The sequence below is a fragment of the Petaurus breviceps genome, unplaced genomic scaffold (assembly GCF_028583685.1).
Source record: "Petaurus breviceps papuanus isolate PSGF00001 unplaced genomic scaffold, PetGlider_PUasm1.0 400, whole genome shotgun sequence".
Taxonomy (NCBI): Eukaryota; Metazoa; Chordata; class Mammalia; order Diprotodontia; family Petauridae; genus Petaurus; species Petaurus breviceps.
In genome coordinates this window covers 3,230,086-3,254,061 of record NW_027186316.1, presented here as the reverse complement: position 1 = coordinate 3,254,061, position 23,976 = coordinate 3,230,086, and the positions used below count along the sequence as shown (strand labels likewise).

General features: G+C 44.5%; 1 protein-coding gene across 2 annotated transcripts in view; it reads left to right on the top strand.

Annotated features, from left to right (window-relative positions):
• Window positions 1–23,976, top strand: part of OPHN1 (oligophrenin 1) — a 278,254-nt gene that overhangs the window by 145,882 nt on the left and 108,396 nt on the right. For both annotated transcript variants that reach the window (XM_069100409.1, XM_069100408.1), the window contains exons 4-5: window positions 678–749; window positions 19,010–19,111. In XM_069100409.1, coding sequence (XP_068956510.1) covers window positions 678–749; window positions 19,010–19,111 — 174 coding nt within the window. The remainder of the gene's footprint in view (window positions 1–677; window positions 750–19,009; window positions 19,112–23,976) is intronic.

Sequence of the window (23,976 nt, the reverse complement as noted above, 5' to 3'; positions counted from 1 at the left end):
AATCAGGAGGAGCCAATAAATTACCCTGCTCTTGTATCGCTTTTCAAAGCATTTGGTTTGCAGAGTCTGATTTATGAAGTTACTTAGAAATTGTCACAGAGTGGAAAGAACACCGGCCTGGAAGTCGGAAGAGTCAAGTTCCAGCCCTGGGCCTGCCATTCAAATACTGTGTTGACCTTGGACAAGTCCCTATTATCTCAAGATAGTTGAAGTTTTTTCCCTCTCCATCTTTCCAATGAGGCAATCAAAGACTTTTCATGCCCCGACTTAGATAGTCTACAAGGTAAGGCAGAAGTGTCAACCACATGTTCCTGACACTCTGGAGTGTAGCCAAACCAGATTAAAATGGAATTGGGGAACATTTACCAAAGTTAATAAAAATACTGTAAAACAGATAGCTTCACATTTTAATTCGAAGTCAAATAGTGGCTCCTGGGGATTCTTTTGTACAGATTGGTGGTTCCCATTTCTCTTTGAGTTTGTCACCCCTGTAGTAAGGTCACTTTCATCTTCAATAAGGTCTCTTCTGGCTCTGACATTCTATTGGACTCTAAAACTCTTAATTAGCTAGGCCTTGGTGACTCTTTGGGACTCAGGAATTCTAAATGCAAGGTTATAGAAAGGCCTCCAAGCTCTAATTTGATCATTAAACTAAAGTATGCTTCCTTTTCCTGTAGGTACAAAATGCTAGTGATCTGTTGATCAAACCGCTGGAAAATTTCCGTAAGGAACAAATTGGCCTCACCAAGGTATGTGTCGTTCTTCCTTCTCCCCATCATGGGTGAGATCCTCTTATAGTAACTGACTTGTTATTAGGCTACATGCTACTCTAGTCTAATGGCGAGGGGTGTTTATAATACTAAAGAGGTCAGTAGACCTGGGTTCTAGGTCCATGTGACTGTAGACAAGTTACTTTTTCGTCTCTGGGCCTCAGTTTCCTTCTCTGGAAAAATGAAGTAGTTGAACAAGAGACTCTCCTTATCCCTAAATCCTTGGATTCTATAATCCAATTTTATCTGGGATATGCTTCTTCTGACAAGTCCTTTGGGTCTGTTAACAGATTGCCCAGAGTGCTTTTTGCACACTAAACCTGTGAGGAAATGAGGCTTGGGGTGGTGGTGGTAAAGTGCCACAGATCAGGGATTGCAGCCCAGGTTTTGGGACTTCAAACTGGGGCCTCTTTCTACAATAGCTAGTAAAAAGGAGCCATGTGGTTGGAGTGATGGTTCCTCCCTCCTTGCCTGGCACAAATCACATAACAATGGCTTGGGAAGGGCTGCGAATGAGGCTTTTACTTAGCCAGAGGAAATTATTCTTCTTGGGTCACTTAGGGTCTCATTATGATCACTCACGAATGAGTGGATACAACAGATAAGAGGTCAAAGGAGAACAGTTTTGAAAAGAAGAAATATAAACTATCAGCAGCCACATGAAAAAAAAGCCTGCAGATAAAGAATAATGAAAGACACGTAAATTAAAATAATTGAGGTTTTGCCTTACACCCATCAAATTAGAAAAATGCAAGTAGTATTAGAGGTGCTATGGGAAGACATGCACTGATAGGCTGGTGGTGTACTGTGAATTGATCCAATTGTTTTGGAGAAAAGAATTGGGAAATATGAAGAAGAAAATAAAAGGAAGTTCAGAAGAAGACAAGCAAGGCAATTTTGTTACTACTGTGTTAAATTTAATGTACACTTTAAAACAAAAATCGTATATAATAGTTCAGTTTTCATATACAAAAAAGAGGATGGGGCAGCTAGGTGGCGCAGTGAATAGAGCACCAGCCCTGGAGTCAGGAGGACCTGAGTTCAAATTTGGCCTCAAACACTTAGCACTTACTAGCCATGTGACCTTGGGCAAGTCACTTAACCCCAACTGCCCTGCCTTCCCCCTTTCAAAAAAAAAAATATAAAAAAGAAAAAAAAGGATAATTTGGAATCATTTAAGAAAAATCACTAAACCCTTGTGTAGCGGCAAGCACCCCAAGCACGTCCTCAGGGTTTGCTGCCCATACAGGTTCTTGGATCTGCTTTTATAAAGGAAAGCAACTCAAAATGGGTTAACAAGCTTACTTTAATCAGTCAAACATATATCGTTTACCTCGTTCAGGGGAAAAAGGTCAGCACCCTGAACTTCAAAGTATACAGGCAGAATTATCAAGACAGAAACAGATCAAGTGGACAGATTTCGAACTGTCCAACCATTACATCCATAACCAATCAACATCTGGGTTTTTCAAAGGGGAGGGGGCTCTGGACAATGGCTTCCCAGAATCCAGATCAAATCACAGAACACTTCTCAAAGTGAGCCCCCAAAACAAAGCTACACATAAGGGCTTATATAGCCTTCTCCTGGCTCAGAGAATGTAACAACCTTCTGGACCCACTGGCCAATCAAGAAGTATCTACTGAAAAACAAGCCTCCCACCCCAGGCTCCAGGTGCACTTTAGCCTAGGGGCATGGAAGATCTTTAAATTTGCATTTCCATTACATTCGGCCCCAAGATCTTTCATGCCCATAGCATAGACAATTTACTTTTGAATTAGCATTAAACATCTCTTAGGTCACATTTTCAAGATACAGAAGTTACCAAAGTGGCCACTGGGCCTTAAACAAACACAAAGTACATAGCATTATCACTTCAGTTCAAAACAAGAGTTCAAATAAAGTTCTGGGGGGGGCGGTGTCCTTCCCCTCACACAGCTCCAGCCTCTGCCTCCAAGCACAGAGAGGGGGCTGGGCAACAAAACCAACAAGGTGGGGTCCTTAGGGGTCCAAGGCACTTCATCCCACCCACCATAGTCACAAGTCCATCCTCCCCCTGGGTCCCAAACTGTGGGATGCAGCCAGGAAACACACTCAGTGCCCCTGCTTTGCTGCTCAGTTCTTATCTTTTCCTGTGGCTGAATTCCGAACTCCTGGGCTCCTTCTCCTTCCGCAGGTGGCAGCTGCTCCTGGCTTCTGCCCAGGTCCCGATGCAGGCAGCTCACCATTCCTGCTCTCAGCTCAGCGAAGTCTGCATGCAGGCCATTCTTCTCTCCTGCTCCACGGCTCCACAGAGTCACAGCTACCACAACTGGGAAACAAACAATTATCCCAGTCCCCATACTTTCCTTTTACTCTGCAGATCCTGTTCGTGACGCCATTTTGTAGCGGCAAGCACCCCAAGCGTCCTCAGGGTGGCTGCCCATACAGGTTCTTGGATCTGCTTTGATAAAGGAAAGCAACTCAAAATGGGTTAACAAGCTTACTTTAATCAGTCAAACATATATCCTTTACCTCTTTAAGGGGAAAAAGGTCAGCACCCTGAACTTCAAAGTATACAGGCAGAATTATCAAGACAGAAACAGATCAAGTAGACAGCTTTCCAAACTGTCCAACCATTACACCTTGATAGCCTTTGCTCTAGTGCTTTCACTACTAGGCATATCCCCCCCCCCCAAGAAGGTCAAAGAAAAAAAGAAAGGTCCCACATATACCAAGATATTTATGGCAGCACGTTACATAGTGGCAAAGAACTAGAAACAAAGTGATAACCCATCAATTGGGGGAATGGTTGAATAAGTCATGTAATGTGAATACAATAGAATGTTATTGTGCTATAAGAAATGAAGAATATAAGGAATTCAGAGAAACATGAGATTTGTCTGAACTGATGCAGAGCAAAGAAAGCAAAACTAGGGCAACAGCATACATTATGATTACAATGAGCATCAGATCTTAGGTATTTCCAGAGGGCCAATGATTAAACACCTCCTTTCAGTAGGGAGGTGCTGGAGTCTAGGTTAGAAATGCTATATATAGTGTCAGACACACTATGTGAGTTTATATTGTATACCTATTTTTCTTGGTTAAAAGAGAGGTTCCCAGAGATTGTTAGGATTTAGGAATTGACAATGATCTAAAAAGCAAAGAATATCAATAAACATGACAAAATCATTGGCAAGGATAGTTGAGAAATGGAAGAGCCTTTTCAAACGTGTAGGTAGAGCATAGAAATAACGAACAAGGTCAAATGTATGTGAAAGGTCTGATACAACCCAGGATAACCCAGGGTGCAGGATGTGAAGACTTGGTTTACTGGAGAGACATGATGTGGTAGTAAGCGCACCAAACTTGAAATCAGACCATCTGTGCTCAAGTCCTGGTTTTCCCATTAATTATAGAGGCAACCTTAGGTAGGTTGCCCCCTTCTCAACCTCTGTTTCCACCTCTACAAGATGATAGGGTGGATTTCTAAGGTACCTTCTAACTCTAATGTTTTATGTTTGAAGGGCCTCTCTAACTCTAATATCCCTTGCTATTGGGACTCTGGGACATTCTCATTGTATTCTGGACTCCCCATGTATTTATAACCAATAGAGAGAAGCATTGTGAGGGCAACTGAAAGAAGCAAATAGGGAGATTGGAGACCAAGAGCTTCAGATGATATTGACATAATTGATGAATATTCTATGACCATTTTCTGACAAAGAACTGGGGAGCTAAGGGAACAAAGTAGAGACAGAAAGCACCAGGATGGGCTAGTTCCCAAATGAGTCCACATATTTGTGAGCTGTTGTTTTGATAGGTCTTCAAATTATGGTTTATCAGAATGTAAATGGAAACCTCCCAACCATGGTAGTATAAGAGAAGATTATATATATATTCTCTCTCTCCTCCTCTTTTTCTTTCTCTCCTTCCCCCTCTCTCTTTCTTTCCTTCCCTCTCCCTCCCTTTCTTCTCTCTCCAGGTCTCTTTCTCCCTCATTATCTCTCTCTTCCTCTCTTTCTCTCTCTCCCTCTCCCTTCCTCTCCCTCCTTCTCCTTCCCTCTCTCTCTTCCCTCCCTCTCTCCCCTCTCTTCTCTCTCTCTCTTTCGATCTCTCTGACACACACACACACACACATACCCAATCACCACCATAATTAATTTGTTGGGACCAAAAGTAATCTGCTCGTTCCGAACTTATTTCAATACTCAGTAATATCACCTTCATCTATGAGTGTTGGAATTTATGTAAATAGCTAGGTGACTGTTTGTTGCTCTGTTCTGTACTTGGTTCCTGTATTAAGTAACAACAAGGAAGAGAATAGAGAAGAGACTCATTTTGATCCAAGAAAGAAGACTTTGTGTTGGGTATATTGAGGGTTTCAAGTTGGAGAGGTCAGTTGGGTCCAGATTGTGTGGGGTTTTAAATGCCAGTCCAGTGAGTTTGGGTTTTATCCTCTGGGCAATGGGGAGCCACTCAGTGTTTGTAAGGGGCATGTGTTAAGAACTATGTTTTAGAACATAGAATCCTATGGTATTAGATAGGATAGATTGAAGGGGGAAGAGAATGGTCACAGAGAGATGATCGTCATTATCCAGGTTAGAAATTTCCAGGCTAGGGTTTCAGCAGTGAAAATAGGAAAGAGGTCAAATCTTAGGATTTGGTGACCGATTTGATGTGGGGGAAGAAGGGAGAGGCACTTGTCTGGGAAAGATTGACTTGGCAAGCAAAGACTTAGGGACTAATGGTTGCAACTGTCGTCAGGATGTCTCCTAAGTTTGCCTACAACCCAATAGACCTTCATTTCTGACTCAAGAGAATACTTTGTTCAACCTCTGCTACTAGTGAGAGCCAACATTTCTCACACATGCTTCATGATTACCAAGTTATGACCCTCACAATACCACCACCAAGATAAATTTCCAACATTTGAGTCTCAGAGAGGTTGTGACATAACTGAGGTCACACAGCAAAGTGTTAGAACACGGACATAAATCAGAATCTTCTCTTTCCTAGTCTTGGCCTTTTTCAGCATCTTGACAGAATGGATCTAGAACACTGATGGAATAACACTGATAGTTCTTTTCCTATTTGCAAGGTTCTAAGTTGACACTTAGAATTTCTCATTTTCATTGTTCTGTGGAATCCTTTTAAAAAAAACCTTTTCAGTCACAAATTTGCAATCCCTTTCATATGCTAGGTGAAGTTTAAAATTAATTTCTATTGACAATACACAGTCTCATTTGTGTAGAAACATAGAATCATGATTATATGGAGCTTATAAGGCAGGATGTCAGAAATGGCAGTGATTTTGGAACATACTGTAAAGATAGCAGGGAACTTGGAACACTGAATGTCAGAGATAAGAGGGCTCTTAGAGTATATAGGGTGTCAGAGCTGGGAGGGGTCTTAGAATAGGGGATGTCAGAGCTGGGAGGGGCCTTAGAATAGGGGGTATCAGAGCTGGGAGGGCCTTAGAACAGGGACTATGAGAGCTGGGAGGGGCCTTAGAATAGGGGATGTTAGAGCTGGGAGAGTCCTGAACAGATCATTTAGTTATAAAGAAGAAAACTGAGGATAAGTAGCAAGCCCAGGGTTGCCCAGGGGATCAGAGGCAGAGCTCAGACATGTCTATCCAGCAAGCACTCTGCATTACATGGCTTCCAATTTTACATATTGAATTGAATGTTATTCTCTGATTACCAAGACTGATGAATCAGCAGCGTCCCTTTGTAACCTCCCCAGCCTTCCTTTGGCCTCATTTCTTGCCCAGCTTGGCTTTGACTCTTCTGGCCACCTACTCTAGACTCATGTTTGGATAATTTCTGCTGTCCCTCCCAGCTCCCCAAAGCCCTGAGCACAGTTCGACTGAGTCCTCCCACTGTGAATCAAGCTGGATTTGCAGGACCCACCTCTTCCTCCAGATGTGGGACTCTGAGAGGTCCACCAGACCGCAGCAGCACAAACAGGCCCCGAGCCAACTCTGTCCATAAAGGGGTCCTTTCATCCGGAGCACAGAAGCCCATTAGCCATAGTGAGATAAAGGCACAGTCATCCCCTCGAGATACATGACAGGGAGATCATTTGTACCCTTCGAATCACATTTTTCATGCCTTGTCAGAGGTGCCCACAGGACGATGTTTGCAGGCCTCTGGCAGGGATGGCCTTGCCCATAGGGAAGGGCAGCTGAATCTCTCCTTTATGTGACTAGTGGCCGGTTGGGCCAAGACATCTGAGCCTGTGTCTAAGCTGATTTCTGGGGAGCTCTATGCTTCCCATAGTACGTTCTCAATCAACAGATGCTGGGGAGCAGGACATGGGGCCCTTGGTCTCAATCATCTCTGCCAAATGGGATCGATCAGTTTGTTGGATCTTGTAATTGTGTTTTTTAAAGAAATGTGTTTGACCTGGAAGTGTGGAGGATTAGAAAAATGTAAGGGATGGAACAAACGAAGCCGTCCAAACCAGACTCCAGGGTAGATTGAGCCAAAGGCATTGTTGGTCTTGGAATGTGTTCAGGGGGCCAGTGAGTGGGGCTGTGTCTGAAGAGAAGGAGAAGAAACAGTAGAGAATCGTTTATCTTTGTAGAATTAGAGAATATTAGTTAGAGCTGGGAGAGCCCTTTGAATGTATAATTTCAGAGTGGGGAGGGACCTTAGAACAGGGAATGTTAGAGCTGGGAAGAACCTTAGAACATAAAAGGTCAGAACTGGGAGGGGCCTTAGAACAGGAACTGTCAGAACTGGGAGGGGCTTTAGAACAAGGCATGTCAGAGCTGGTGGGAGGGCCCTTAGAACAGGGAATGTCAGAGCTAGGAGGGACCTTAGAACATAGAATATCAGGGCTGAGAAAGATCTTGGAACATGGAATATGAGACCTGAGAACACAGAATATCAGAGCTAGGAGGGGTCTTAGAACATGGAATGTGAGATTTGGGAGAGGTCTTAGAACAGAGAATGATGTAGATAGGAGATACCTCAGAACATAGAATGTCAGGGCTGAGAGGGATCTTGGAACACAGAATGTGAGAGATTGGAGAGGCCTTAGAACAGAGAACTGAGAAGGGCCTTAGGACAGAGAATGTCAGAGCTGGGAGGGGTCTTGGAGCATAGGCCAAGATTATTTTAGTACTTTGGGGGGACTCAACCACCATACTACTGGCTAACATTGACCCTCCACTCACATATTTTTCTGACACACAATTGTCTATCCAGATCTTGGACTAGTGAAGTTAATTTTCTCAGCCCAAGTATACAAATTTGATATTTATTCCTATGAAAATTCTTCTTATTAGATTCAGCTCAGTGTTCCAGCTTGTCAAGTGCAAATGGGGCCAATGAACTGGCAGCATATTGGCTTAGAAAACCACATATCAACATCATCTATATTCTATTGTATTTTTATTTATGAAATGTGTCCATTATATTTTTATCTGGCTTGTGCTTCACTTGGGACTATTATGGGCTGCATGCTTGACAGCTCTGATCCAGCCATCTGTGCCTTTATATAAATAAGCCAGTAATGAAGATACTTGGCATCCCGTGACCAGGCACAGATCCCTGGGGTACTCCTCTAGAGACCTTCTGCCAAACGGATGTGGAACCATGAATGATCATGCATCCAATTCCAGATCCAATTAAGTATACTAACATCTAAACCAGGGGTGGGGAACCTGCAGCCTCCAGGCCACATGTGGTCCTCTAGGTCCTTAGGTGGGGCTTTTTGATTGAGTCCAAGTTTAACAGAATAAATCCTTTTATTAAGTATTTGTGAAGTTTGGACTCACTCAAAGGGCGAGCCTTGAGGACCTAGAGGGGATTTGTTCTGTGAAGTTTGGATTTAGTCAAAGGGCTGCACTTGAAGACCCTAGAGGACCACATGTGGCCTTGAGGCCGCAGATTCCCCACCCCTGGTCTAACTTAATTCTTTCCATCTTTTTCACCAGAATACTCTGAGGTACCTTTTTCAAATACTTCATTAAAATCTAGATAAACCAGATCCCCAGCTTTCCCCGACTGGCTTAGTAACCCATAAAAAAAGGAAGCGACTTGAGCTTGGCACGGCCTGTTTTTGCTGAAGCTTTGCTGGCTCTTTGCAATTGCTGCTTCCCTTTCCAGCTCTTTGCCAACCACTTTTGAATGATCTGTTATTGAACTTCCCCTGAAATTGAAGACAAGCTCAGCGGCCTCCTGAGTTTGCAGCCTCTCTTTTGTTCCCTGTTTTGAAAAAGAAACATTTTCCTATCTGCAGCCCTGTGCTCCCCCTCCCATCCTCCCCCCTCGTGCTCAGCATCACAGCTGCACATTCTTTCAGCACTCTGGGTTATAGGTCATTTGGCCTGGATGCCATGAACCTATCCAGGGCAACTTCAGTGTCCTCGTGCTTTCTCCCAATTTGTCTTGGGTATCAACTCCTTATAATCAATTTTCATTCTGTCCTCTCCTGGCCAAGGGTCATTCTCCTTGGAAGAGTAAACCTGGACAGAGTGAGGCCTGAGCCACCATGACCTCTGTCTGTTGTCTCTGATCTTCCACTTTTTCTAAATAGAACTTCAAAACCCTGCTTTCTGCTGTTCTGGACCTTCCTCATTAGGCCTTGGTTCTTCTTTTCCCAGTTTCTGACTTCTCTTGCCGTTTTTCGAGTACCTGACAATGCCTTTCCATTCGTCCTGTTCCCCACCCTTACTTCCATGTCCTACCCATTTTTTTTTTCAAAATCTGAGGTGCCCAGTGATTCTCCATATCAGTCTCTCCAGGAGACTTTTCTTTTTTTTTCCCTTATCAAAATTATTTCCCTTTGTGTTTTGTGAATTTCATTTTTAAGTCTCCTATTACTCCTGGGCTAGCTTCCATGTAGAATTGTGGGCAGTGGCATCCTTCCTAGCCTTTCTCTGAACTCTTTGAAATCTGCTTATCTGAAATCCAGGGTCCATGTCAGATCGTGCCCGCATTTCCTCTCCTCTGCTGTTATCATGGCCTCTGGGACAGAGCAGTTACTTCCTCCCAGTGTTCCTATCATTTTTCCTCAGCAGCTAGTTAGTGAGACTCAGATCTAAAAAACAGTTTTTCCTTCTTAGTTCTTCTGCATGCATTTTGAAGCATGAGATTATCACTAAGAAGCTATTAGCTATTCTGCTTGTGACAGAGAGAGGGCTCCATATTTTCCATCTGGAGAACTGAAGGCCCCTGTCACTATCATACCCTGCCTCTCTCTGTACCAGACTTGTGATCTATTTCCTAATGCACTCCTCATCTATTTCCTCCTTCTGCCCAGATGGTGTGTAGTTTACTCAGTGGGGGAAAAATACTTCTATTTTTCCTTTCATTCATCTTTAACCAGCTTCTCCCCACTGTGCTTCCTCCTGTTTTCCCAATTTTCTTACAAGAGTATGCCATTTTAATATATAATGTGATCCCACCTTAACCTGTCTTGTTTCTGGACACAGCCTTTCATCCAGCTGAGACTTGCTGTTCTCCGTGAGGACAGATTTGTTTTAGGGCCTCTAGATCACATTGTTTGTTGCCTAAGCCTTGGATGCCTGGGCTTAGGCACTTGAGAACACGAGTTCTACTACTGGATCCTTTCCTTTTTAAAAAAAATTTATCTCTTACGAACTTTTGCTAGCTGTCTCATTGGAAACTCTACTTCCTTCATTTCAGGCAGCTAGGTGGCACTTCAGTGGATAGAGAGCCAGACCTGGAGTTAGGAAGACAAATCTTTCTTAGCTTCAATCTGACTTCAGACACTTACTAGCTGTGTTACTCTGGGCAAGTTACTTCACTCTGTTCACCTCAGTTCCCTCATCTATAAAATGAGCTGGAGAAGGAAATAGCAAACCACTCCAGAGGTCACAGAGTTGGGTCACAGAGAGTTGGACAGGACTGAAAGAACTGAACAGCAACAACAGCTTCCTTAATTTTCTCTACTCTCATTCCATCAATTTTACCCTTTCCCCATTATTTTATTTAGAAGCCCTTTCTAGGAGATTTGCATGACCATGTATACCCTCCGTGGTGAGGAACTGGTGATTCCTATGATATGATCCAGAAATATAAACTGTGCTACCCAAACATCATCATCCTGGCCAGTTGTTCATGTCCCAGATCAATGATACTTTTTGAATCTCTTGCAATCTGCTTCCTGAAATCTTCCTCCATTTCCTCTTTCTGTCAAGATGACCTGTATTAATTACACCGTGATGAACACTGTGATGATCTGTGTTAGACACTGATGATACAGGGCCAAAAGTGAAACCTTGCCTTTCCTTGGATTGTTCCACCATTAATCTTCATCCAAATACTACCCATGGTACTCCCCCTCCAGTTACTAGATCTCTTCACCCCAGTGTACCCTCTCTACATGCAGTCCTCCCCACAGCACCCTCGTTCTTACAACCCAATCCTTTGGAATAAGGCTCACCTAGCCGGAGCCTTATTCCGGTCCCCAAGGCTTGGTGTTATCTATGAACTCAAGTCTGTTGTTGCCTAAATTTTGGGTATTTATGTGGAGACTCAGAGCCCAGTGTTTTGTACTATTGTCTCCTGTGACCTTTTTTGCATATGTCAACTGCATGAAGGAGGAGGACAGCAGTTGACCCCCTGCCTAGGAGACAGACTTACTGTGGGCAGTCTTCTCCCTCCCTAATTCTTTTCAATTGAAAAGTCCTTATGATTCAATTTGAAAGACACTGAAGAAATCCATTCTTGCCAGCTTTTGTCTGGTGCATTCCATCCCTGGCCAGGAGCTTGTCACAGCTATATCTTAAGACATAATGCAGAAACCTAAATAACCTCCTCAGACCCCGCCACCTGCTTAGCCAGCTGGGGAGCTCCCAAGTCCATTTTCTCTCCACCGGATCCCTTGTCTTCAGTGAATGGCAGTGAGGAAAACACAACCTGGGGCCCTCTGGGCATCACTTTCCTGCTCAAGATCATGCCATCTTTGGGAAGCCTTTGGGCAATGCCATCTGTGCCCATGTGACTCACCAGAACTGGGTTGTCACTAGCCATTTTAGCAAGCCTTGGGAGGCTGTTTTGACTTTTTTATGGAAAGCTCCTTCTAATGTAGGTCGTGGGAGATTGAGAGGAGCCCTCAGAGGTCAGCTAGTCAAACTGCTTCATTTTATGCAGGAAGAGGAAAATGGGGCCCAGGGAGGGGACATGATTTCCCCAAGGTCACATCCTAGGTCTCTAGCTGGAAGGACCTTCGAGGCCATCCATTCTAGCCCACTTATTTTCTAAATTAGGAAACTGAGGCATACTCCTATTCCTTTAAATTTCTTAGCACAAAAGGCTGTATTTTATGAAAGGCTTTCTCTCTATCTAATGATATGGTCATGGGACCCTTTGCTTTTTAAAAAAATCTTGATAAAATTTCTCAGATGGATGACTTAATAACAGGAAAATAAGTTTTGCATTCCATGCATTAATCCTCCTTGGTCTCGTTGGATGGGTTTTTTTTTCTTTGTGTTATTTAAAAAAAATACTCTGCTTGCTGTGTTTTACTTGTCAGTATTTGAGTTAGTGTTCTGCACTGATGTGAATAAATGTGGTAGAGAGTCAGATCTTTGTTGGGAAGTACAGCTCTCTTCTAGCCCTCATAGTCCTGAGATTTCATTTCTTTTTTTTTTTCTTTTTGGAGGGGTGAAGGCCGGGCAATTGGGGTTAAGGGACTTGCCCAAGGTTACACAGCTAGTAAGTGTTAAGTGTCTGAGGCTGGATTTGAACTTGGGTCCTCCTGACTTCAGGGCTGGTGCTGTATTCACTGCAGCGCCACCTAGCTGACCCTTGAGATTTCATTTCTCTTTTTTTCTTTTTCTTTTTTGCTTTTTGGAGGGCAATTGGGTTTAAGTAACTTGCCCAAGGTCACACCGCTAGGTTTTTTTTTTTTTTGTTTGTGTGTGTTAAGTGTCTGAGATCAGATCCGAACTCAGGTCCTCATGACTCCAGGGCCAGCACTCTACTCACTGCGCCACCTAGCTGCCCCTGAGATTTCATTTCTTCAGGGATCTATATCCTTGCCTATTGCACAAAGGTATGGGGTTAATCATTCATTCATTCATTCATTTTCTTGGCCTCAATTGTCTCATTTGTAAAATGGGTCAAATAATATGTTATGGACCTGGAGGCAGGAGGCAGGACCTCATTACTTAAAAAAAAGAAAAAAAGAAAAGCAGAGGAGTAAATTAACTATCTGACTTGGAGGGTTTATCTTGAATTCCTACGGACAACTGATTTATTAGGAAAGTGGCCCCGTCTATAGGAGATGGATTTCAAGGGGAGTTTTTACTACTTTCTGAAAGCATGACTTCATAAAATCCTAAGGTTTGTGATGAAGGCCTTTGACCAGCCAGTGTGAGCAGGGAGTGGTGATCAGAAGGGCATTGCCATCTGTATAGATCAGAGGTCACTGGGCCAGGTCCTTGCTTCCTCTCACCTCCTCACCCCCCAGCAGGCTCTCCTCCCTGTCCTGCTTAGAAATGGCCAATGGATTCACTAGGACTTGAAGCATGGCTTTGTGACAAATGAGTCAGCTTGGTGCTAGTGTGACAGCTGTAGGCTTTTCATTTCTAGAGAGCAGCTGATAGCTTAATTAAAGTTTGAACTTGACGGGAGGGAGCAATATTTTACCGCACCATAGCCCAGAAATCTCTGTAGTCTTCTAGGGGTTTTGTAGCTTGCATTGCCATGTTCTGTCTATCATTGTGACTTGGTGGAAAGGCTGGCCTCAATCCATCAAGCAGCAATCACTGATCAATTAATTTTGTGCCAGTCACGATCCCAGGTATAGGGGATATAAACAGCGGCAGTCCTCAGGGAGCTTGTTCTAAGGGGGGAGACCACCCAGACACTAGCAGGTCCCTATACTTCTCAGAGTCCAGACACTTTTTGACATCTATAGTCTTTGACACTGTCCATCATCCCTTTCAAGAAACCAGAGAGGAGAAGGCATCAACACTAAGGGGAACCTGGGAAGGCAAAAAAAAGTTGGACTTTGAGCTGAAGCTCGAAGGAAGCCAGGACATAGAGGTGAAGGGGAAGAACATTCCACCCTTGGGGATAGTCAGTAAAAACTTGGGAGATGGTCAAGGAGCAGCAAATAAGTCAAATAGGCCAGGGCCATGGAGGAGAATGATCCATAAGAAGCCTAGAAAGGTCGTGGGGCAGGCCTAACAGGGGACTTGAATATTTGATCATCAAGGTTATAGGGAGCCTCTGGGAGGCTGACAGGGTCAGATTTATGCTTTAGGAAAATCATTTTGGTGGCTGAGTGGTGGATGGACTGGAATGGGGGGAGACTTGAGGCAAGGAGGTTAATTAGGAGGCTATTGCAGTAATCCAGGCGAAGGGTAATGAGGCCCTGAGTTCGAGTGGGACAGAAGGGGATATTGTGAAGGTGGAAATGTTGAGGTTTAGATATGGGCTGAGAGAATGAGGAGTTAAGGAGGACCCTTAGGTTTGGTGCCTGGGCAACTGGGAGAATGGCAGGGGTCTCAATAGTACTGGAGATGTTAGAAAGAGGGGAAGGTTTGGGAGGAATGATAATGAGCTCAGCTTTGGCCATGCTGAGATTGAGATGTCAGTGGGGCATCCATCAGGCAGTTGGGGATGCAGGCCTAGGGTGTAGGAGTGAGCTGGGCACATGGATCTGGGCACTGTCTGTGTTGAGACAGTCATTGAACACAGGGGAGCTGATGAGCTCAGCAAGTGAGATAGTATAGAGAAGAGAGGGTTCAAGGCAGATCCTTGGGGGAGACTCACAGTTGGGGGGCCCAACAAGGATGAGCATACAGCAAAGGGGACTGAAGAATGTTCAGACAGGTAGGAAGAGAACCAAAAGAGCAGAAAGAATCCAGAAGAAGAGGATGATGGACATTGTCACAGACTTCAGAGGTCCCAAAGCATCTGGATTGAAAGAAGACCATTTGGTTGAGTGACTCAGAGATCATGGATAACTTTGGGGAGAGCAGTTTTAGTTTAAAAGAGTAAAAGCTGGATTGTAGTGAAGAAAAGTAGAGGTACAGGGTAGAGAGGACTTTTAAGGAGTTTAGTAGAAAAGGGGAGGAGAGACACAGGAAGTAGCTGTGGGGTTGATAGGGGCAAGTGGAGGTTTTTTTGAGGATTAGGAAGATATAGGCATATATGTAGGAAACAGTGAAGGAGAAGAGAAAAAGAGAGGGATGGGGAGGGCAGGGCAGGGGAGTGAGGGGGGGAAAGGGGAGAGAGAAGAGGAGAGGAGAGGATGATGGTGGGGACAGTCTTCTAGAGAAGATGGGAAAGCAAGGGGACATAAAGAGGGGTTGGAGTTGGCCTTGGCAAGGAAAAGTTCCTTCTCTTGCCACAAAGGAAGGAGATAGTAGGGGGGTGATGTCAAAGGGATATAAAATGAGGAAAAGGAGAAAAGAGGTAGCTCTTGGTGGATGGTCTCCATTTTTTCAGTGAAGTATAATTCAAGACTGTCTGCTGAGAGAGTAGGCAGAGGGGGTGCCATGGGAGGCTTAGAGAGAGATGAGGTTAGGAGCAGGCCCTGTGGTGAGTGAATTATAGACTCAATTGGAGAAGAGTAGAAAGATTTCCTTACTGCAGTGACTGCCCAGTTGAGATCATATAGTCAGGATGGGTTCATGGCTTCCTCTTGCTCCTCAGCGGCATGTGAATAGTAGCGAAGAACGCAGATGGTGGGAGTGAGCTAGGATTGGGATTTGGCAAAGCCTGAGTGGTAATTGAACAAGGGGTCTAGGGACTCAAGACTAGAGGAGAGAGTAGAATGAATGTGCTTTGCTGAGGGGTTGAGATTGGGAAGGGAGGAGAATATGCCTAGAGCAGGAGAAAGAACTGAGGGGTAGAGGTCCTGATGAGGCTAAAGAATAAGACTGGAGTTTTTAAGGCATAGGGGAAGTTGGAATTATGTTAGATTCTATCAGATAAAAAGGAATTTGTGAGTTCATAAGCATGTGGGTAGAATGCAAGGGGAGAGGGTTAGCTCTGTAGTTGAGGTAAGGTGGAGGGATAAGCTATGGGAATTGGGGAGAACGAGAAATGGGGGATAAGGTATTTGAAGGAGCTTCATTAATAATAATGATAGCTTTCATTTATATAATACTTTGTGATTTGCAAAGTGCTTTATAAATATTAACTCATTTGATTTTCATAGCCCTGTGAGGTAGATGCTCCTAATATCCCCATTTCACAGATAAGGAAACTGAAGCTGAGTGAGCTTAAGTGACCTGGCCAGGATCGCGCAACTTGTAAGTGTCTGGGATGGGATCTGAATTCAGGCCTTCTTGACCCCAAGTCACATGTCCTCTCCACTGTCCATGAGCTGCCTCATAATATATATATATATATTGAAGTCTGCTACTAAGAGGGTAGCAGATGGGGTAGCGATGAAGGAAGACCATGGGCCAAGTACTAAGCTTGGTGAAGAAGGAGGGAAAATGTTCTGGGAGCTGACAGATAATGGTTACCAGGATCTAGAATTGGTGATAAATTTGGATAGTGTGACTCTCAGAGGAGGAAAAGTTGTTGAGGAATGGTGGGAGGAGGGCCTGGAAGTGGCTTTCCAACTCCCCAGCTGGAGTGGTGAGTCACGGGTATGAGTGCAGCCTGTACTGGCCAGGGAAGCACTGCTGGCGGGCAGGACATTAGTAGAGTGGGACAAGGTGGATGAGCATATGGGAGAGGGCTGGGCTTGGGGAACAGGATTTGTTCTTTGGCAGCCAGGGGTTCAGCATCCCTGAGATTGGAAGAGTATTGGTTGTGGGGAGTATATGCTGGCCAGTGAGGAGAGTCCAGGCAGAGTAGAAGTGGCCAGGCAGAGGTCTGTGGAAGGAAGCAAGTGATTAGAGCTGTTTAGTCTTCCCTTGAGGCCTGACCTCATAGAAGGCTGAGCTGTGTATGGCCCCGGGGAGTGTGAGAGCTGAGTAGGGGTGGGGGCAGTGCAGGGTGGGGCCAGCCCTGGAGCTGGATTGGGGTGGGGGACCTGTGTTTCTACAGGAAGGTCTGTGACTAGGAGGACTGGGGTTATGCACAGACTGGCTCCCTGCCTCTACATGTGAGCATGGTAACAGCTGTACCCTTCTTCATGGGGCAGTGGAAAAAAGCTCTGAGGTTCAAGTTGGATTGGATTCCAGTCCCTACTCTGCCCCTTAAATAGCCGTATGACCCTGGGTGAGTCACTCCCATTCTCTACATGTCAGTTTCCTCCCTTTAAGGCCTATTCTGTGGGCTGCTTAGTAAACATTAAAGAATGAATCCATCTGGGAGTTAGTTTCCTATCGCCTCAGGAACATTTTCCTTAATAGACTATCCAAAGAAATTCTAGACAAATCCTTCAATGTCAGACTGTTAATTTACTTAAGAATCATAGGATTTAGAGCTGAAAGGGAACTTAGAGGCCATCTAATCTACATCCTGTTCCCCTCCCCCTCATGCCCCAACATTTTACAGATATGGAAATTAAAGGCCCAAGAGATTGAATGACTTGCTTGTAGTCACACTTGATTTAGGACCATAGACCTAGAGCTAAAAGAGACTCCAAAGGCTATCTAGTCTGACTCCTTAAATTTACTGATGAAGAAGGACCCAGGGAGATTTCACCATGTGCCCAAGGTCACTCACTCATAGGATCTTGCATTTAGAGCTAGGAGAAACCTCAGCAGTCCTGTAGTCCAACACCTTAATTTGACAGATGAGGAAACTGATGCCCTGGGAGGATAACACAACTTGTCCAGTAAGTAATGAAATCTGAATTTGAACCCATATCATCTGCCTCTCAATCCAGGGCTCTTTCTTCAAGACCAGCTGTTTTTCCTCTCTCTGACCACCAGGTGGTGTTGTTAGCCACTCTACTGGTCCTATTGAAAAAGGCTGAGCCCTCTGGGCAAAGCTCACATCTTTCCTAGTGGTTCTGTACTCTACCCTGCTGAGGGGAATTGGGGAGAATGTATAAAGCTCTCTGTGATGCTCAGAGAGTGGGCACCCTTTTCTTTCTTTGACTTTCTTCACTCGTTGTTGTAGTCCAACAAGTATGGTTTAGTGTGGATTATGCCAAACAGAATAGCTTTGAGCTCCCACCTACTGAATCTTTTCTGAAACTGCTATTTCTCTGAGCTCTAATCATGTGACTTTAGCATAATGGAGTCAGCTGCCCATGTAAATAGGCAGTCATGCTTGGATATTATTTACTCATTTCTATAGACTCAATAAAAGGAATAAATAATGCAGAATAAAAAATATATCACATGGCTGTGCACCCACAACTTCTCCTAGACCCAGGCCACCCCCACACAATATATTGGAATGTTTTGAACCTAGGAGTTCTAGGAAAGACAGTATGATTTTTTTTTTGTACTTTCCTATCACCACTCCTCCTGCAAGTGGGCAAAGGTGGGGGAGAGATCTAGCACTGTTTCCAAGTGATGAAAGACTCAGGAGCTCTGACTCTGGCTCTCAGCGCCTTTTGACAGAGCAGAGCATGGACGTAGTAGAAATCGCTAGTGTAGATAGAAGCTCCAGGGCATCCTGTTCATGGCAGATACTTTCAAGTGCTTCTCACCAAAACTTACTCAGTCAGTGCTGGTGGGTCTGACACCCTTCCACTTTGCTGAAATGACCTCGAGACCTTTAGTATTCCAGAGGTACTCAGTCACATCCTTCTGGTCCTTTGGCTCTGTGAGCAAGGCTGATCCAAGGAACAGAGTGGTGGTTTCAAGATGGAGGCACAGGTAACCATGATGAAATGGAAAATAAAACTGAAGAAACCCAGAGCCCCTTCTCTGGTCTAAATTGTGTAATCCCCGGTGCTACCCAAGAGGGTGTCCTCCGTGGGGCTGTAGCATTCAAGGTCAAGTTTGGAAAAAATGAAGCGTTATGGTACATGGAGGGAATGCTTGCTTTGGACTCTGTTTTCCAGGGGGTAAGCTCCTCAAGGTCAGGGGCTGTCCTTTACCTTCCTTTGTATCCCAAGCACTTAGAAAAGTGCCTGGCGAGTGGTAGGCACTTAATAAATGCTTTTGACTGAGTGGGTAGATTACTGGATTTGGAATCTGAAAGACTTGGATTTCACTCATGCCGCAGACATTTACCAGTTGTGTGACCCTGGGCAAGTCACTTAACCTCTCTCTCAGCCTTAGTTTCCCAGGGTTGCTCTTGTGGTTGTTATGCAAATTTAAACTATCCATTCCCATTAAGTGCTGGGTGTAGGAAGTTCCCCTTTCTTGGACTGACTGTGTGTTTTCCTTCTTTTCTGCCTCCAGGAAAGGAAGAAAAAATTTGAGAAGGACAGTGAGCGGTTTTATTCTTTGCTGGATCGCCACTTGCATCTGTCATCCAAGAAGAAAGAATCCCAGCTCCAGGAGGTATGTATGGAATGTGGGCCCTTCCCTCTGTCTCCACCTTGGAATTTGATAGTGTTCCAGGCTGCACCTGTCTGAGGTAGGGACACATCCCTGGCTGGAAATAGCATGGCTTGGGAGTTGGCCTCTGCTTTTCTCCATCATCTTATATATTCATTCTCTCTCTCCTCTCTCCTCTCTGTCTCTGTCTATGTCTCTATCTCTCTCCTTCCTGGCCACCACATGGCCTCCTTTGATGGATTGAGGACGCCCCATCTGTGGCTGGTTGTAAAATTTTTATGTTCAATTGTGGAATGTCAGAGCTGGAAAGGGCCTAAGAGCTTGGGCTATCAGAGCTGAGAAGGACCTTGGAATGGAAGGAAGGAAGGAAAGGAGGGAGGGAGGGAGGAAGGGATGGGAGGAAGAAAACAAGCATTTATTAAGCTCCTAGAACGTGCCAGGAACTGTGCTAAGCTCTTTAGAAATATGATCTCATTTGATTTTCACAACAACTTGAGAAGTAGGTAGGTGCTATTCTTATCCACATTTTACAGTTGAGTAAATTGAGGCAGACAGCAGGTAAGCCCAGGTTCACCCATCTAGTAAGTTCCCAAGGCCAGATTTGAACTCCTGGGCAGCTAGGTGGCGCTGCAGTGGATAGAATACCAGGTCTGGAGTCAGGAAGACTCACTTTTGTGAGTTCCAAACTGACCTTAGACGCTTCCTACCTGTGTGATCCCAGGCAACTCACTTCACCCGGTTTGCCTCAGTTTCCTCCTCTGTAAATGATCTGGAGAAGAAAATGACAAACCACTCTAGGATCTCTGCCAAGAAAACCCCAAATGGGGTCATGCCTGAAGAACAGCAGCACCAGATAGGTCTAGTGCTCTATCTACTACACCATCAGATGCCTCAGAGAATGCCGGGACTGGAAGGAAGAACCTTTAGTTTAGTCCCCTCATTTTGCAGATGAGGAAATTGAGGCCCAGAGAGATGAAATGATCTGCCTGAAGCAGTGGGGAGACTTGAACCCAGATCTTATACACTGGTGTGTCTTGTCTTCCTCTTTAGAGCTGCCTCCTTTGTTTCCCAGAAGTTGCTCTTAAGGACTCATGTTCTGGGTCCCCCTGGCTATTTTTCCCAGGTCCCAATCAATTAAAGCCCTCCTAGTCTAGCTCTTAATTGTACCCTTAGGACACCAGCTTGGGCTCTCCTTTCCAGGTCTTCCCCTGCCATGAGAATCTGTTCCTCTAGCAGTGGAGGTCCAACACTGAACACTCACTGGCTGAGGGGAGCAAGGATGGCACCTCTTGAGCCCAGGATGTGGTATGCTGTTGTACTGTAGGGACCTTTTCTCAAGACCTTATGGGCCACACATAGAGCACAGTTTTTCACAGCACCATTGAAGGGGAGCTAGAGGGGCTGTGGCATGCTGTGATAGCGGCCCTGCCTGACAGTTCCTTCAGGTAGTTCCCAAGGTCCCCCGCCTCATAGAGGGCCAAGGGACTATACATGCCCTTACATAGAGACAAATCCCTCTCATGTAAGAAAAAACCTGAACTTTTTGTCCTCAGATGAGCCCTCTGTTCTTCAGACACTGGAGAGTACCTAAAGTCAAACTTCAGGTCATAGAGGCCCATCTAGTTCGACCCCTTCATTTTACAGATGAGGAAATGGAGGTGTGAGCAAGGATCACCCATAGGATCTAGAGCTGGGAGGGACCTCATTCGTCCCGTGCCTTCTAGACATCTGGATTCACACTTGAGTTGATGTTAGGGACAACTGCAGTGCTCTTGCCTTCACAGTGTCTTTCTCCAAATGTCCATAGAGTAGCTATGGTCTTTTAGGCCATGCAGGTGTTGAGTCCTGGTCATAGTGGGCCGTCCTCTGCTGGAACTTTGCTTAGACTGAGCTAGTCTCAGTTAACACTGATACTCCAGAGGTATTTGCTGGATTTGGACATACTAAGGCTATGGCGTCCATCATCTCCTTGATACCTACAACTTCCCTAAATCTCCAGGGATAGAAACACAGTTCTACCCTCCATAAATCCTATTGCAACTCTAGTGGTCACCCACTGTCTTAGCACTGTGAGAGTTTCAGGAAAACCAACTCTACTGGCTAGATACAGGTGGCCAGAGCACAGATCTCAGAAAAACCTGGAAAGATTTATATGAACTGATACTGAATGAAGTGAGCAGAACCAGAAGATTGTAAACAGTAACAGGAACATTGTACAATTACCAACTATAATACACTTAGCTCTTCTCATCAATCCAATGATCCAAGATAATTCCAAAAGAATCATAATGGAAAATGTTATCCATATCCAGAGAAAGAACTATGGAGTCTGAATGTAGATTGAAGCATACGATTTCCATTTTTTGTGTGGTTTTTTTTTCATTTGTTCTGTTTCTTCTTTAACAACATGACTAATGTGGAAATATGTTTACCATGATTGCACATGTATAACCTGTATCAGATTACTTGCCATCTACGGGCTGGGGGAGGGAGAAAAATTTGGAACTCAAAATCTTATAAAAAATGAATATTGAAGGGGGCAGCTAGGTGTCACAGTGAATAGAGCACCAGCTCTGGAGTCAGGAGGACTTGACAGATGATACTTAACTAACTGTGTGACCTTAGACAAGTCACTTAACCCCAATTGCCCTGCCTTCCCTCCTCCAAAAAAAAATGAATGTTGAAAATTATCTTTACCTGTAGTTGGAAAAAAATAAAATACTATTTAACATTCAAAAATTAAACCAAAACAAGTGGCCAGGGCAATTAGGAATAGCCCAATTAGGTTTCTCTTCTGGACTTCTCTGGTCACATGAATCAATGTCACAATGTCCATCTACTCCTCAGGCACAGTTCCTTTGTTTTGGAGCCTTTGCAGGAGTCTGCCCAACTCTAATCCAGATGTGGAGGCCTGTTGTCTCTCCTACTGGAGGGCATCAAGGGATTCTCAATAGCTCTCCTCTGTTTTCTCCATGCCACCAAACTGGTCATCTGCAAATACTCACAGCAGTATTTGTACATAGTCTTCATCTTCAGTCAATCTACCCTCTCAACATGTAGACTTTAAACTCATTGACCAGCTCCTGATCTGCAACAGGGGACTTAAGAAGTCAGGTTCTCTTCAGGGATCATGAAGTACTTCACTGTTTGAGCTGGCTTCCATCACTACAGCTCCAACTTGGTCTTCCTTCCTGGTCTTGACATCTCCCCAAGTGTCTACAGCATGGTGTCAAGACCTTCCAATGTCCTCCTCCTCCTCCTCTTCCTCCTCGTCTTCCTCTTCCTTCTCTTCCTCTTCCTCCCCCCTCCTCCCCACTAGTAGGTACCCACAAACCAACAGGCCCTAGGGAGTTCTGGTTCTCTGCTAACTAGAGACCAATGACTATTCACATCAGTTCTCCAATATGTGAATAGCCAATGGGGCATTTGTCCCAGCACACATATACAGTGTTGAATGCCTTTTCAAGTGTGTTACATCAGTGCTCACAATTACACAGTACACTTTAACGCCAAACAAAAATTTCAATGACACTTGGCCATACAATGCTACAATGGTTAGAACATACCTGGCCTGGGAAGAAAGTTCACACTGGTGGGGAAAAGCTGCTGCCAAATGATTGCCTAGAGTTAGAAGAAGCTTGAATCAGCCCATAAACATCCTGGACAAGCACCTATAATAAAGTATAATGAGAGTTCTCTGAAGTCCCCTTGAGAGTCTTGGCTCCAAAACCACTTTCTGCTTTCCCCAGTTTCAGTATAGAGTGCTTTAAACAATTAGCTATTCAAATCATGGACTGACCCCCTACCAGTGAAACATGTTCTATTCCCAGTCCAAAATGAAGACTACAAAACAAATAACAAGGTATTTAATTAAGAAAGAACAGACTAATAGCTCACCCTAGAAAAGAAATGTCCTTTTCAAGACCTCCTTTGCCACCAACTAGTACACTAATGAAAATAATAGCTTCTTAGTTTGAGTTGGGGGGTGGGAGGCAGAGATTTTCACAGTGCAACATTTATTCAGGTACATGAAAACTACCCTTCCTGCCCATGGGGCTTAGGGCAAGGAAACTGGAGGCCATTTCTCTTTGTCCTTTTAACTTGTTCTTGGTGGTGAAATCAAATGAGAGAATAGATGAAAAGTAATTTGCGGACCTCAAAACCATATACAAATGTAAGTGGTGGAAGTGACGGTGGTGATGGTGGCTGACTGGCATGGAGATCAATTGCAGTCCTTGGGGCTGGATTCCCTGCAGTTCCAGGCAGTCAACAGGGCTTTCATCCTTCACTGTCTGAGAGGCCACACATGCCTGAATGCTGACTGCTATGACAGCATCTCTTACTTAGTAGACCACATCCCCTAGCATTGGGCTACTTTCATTTGCTACTCTGTCCATGGAGGCTAAGGACATGTGATACAGGGGTGAAGGAGGAGATAGAGATAGAAGGCATCTGACTTTCCAGCCTCCCCTTTCCATGCAGCTCCCTCTCAACTTACTTCTATCTCCCTTTTCTAAGTCCCTGCCTCCTATTGCAATCTCCCGTGCAGGCCCAATTGCCAGAAAGTTCTGATGACTTGGGTCTTCTTTCTATAAATGCTACTTTGTCTCTCTATTATGGGTACTCAGAGGTTCAATGGAAAGCTTCATTATGGGCAGCAGCAATCCTTGCCCATACTAGATAGAAAGATGGATATGTAGATGAACAGAGACGGATGATAGATACTCAGAGAGATAGATGACATGTATAGTAGGCAGTGCGTGCCAGGCACTGTACTAAACACTAGGAATATAAATATAAGCAAAAAGAAAGCAAGTCTTTGCCCTCAAGGAGCTTACATTCAAGGGGAAGCTGAAAGCGGAGGAGGG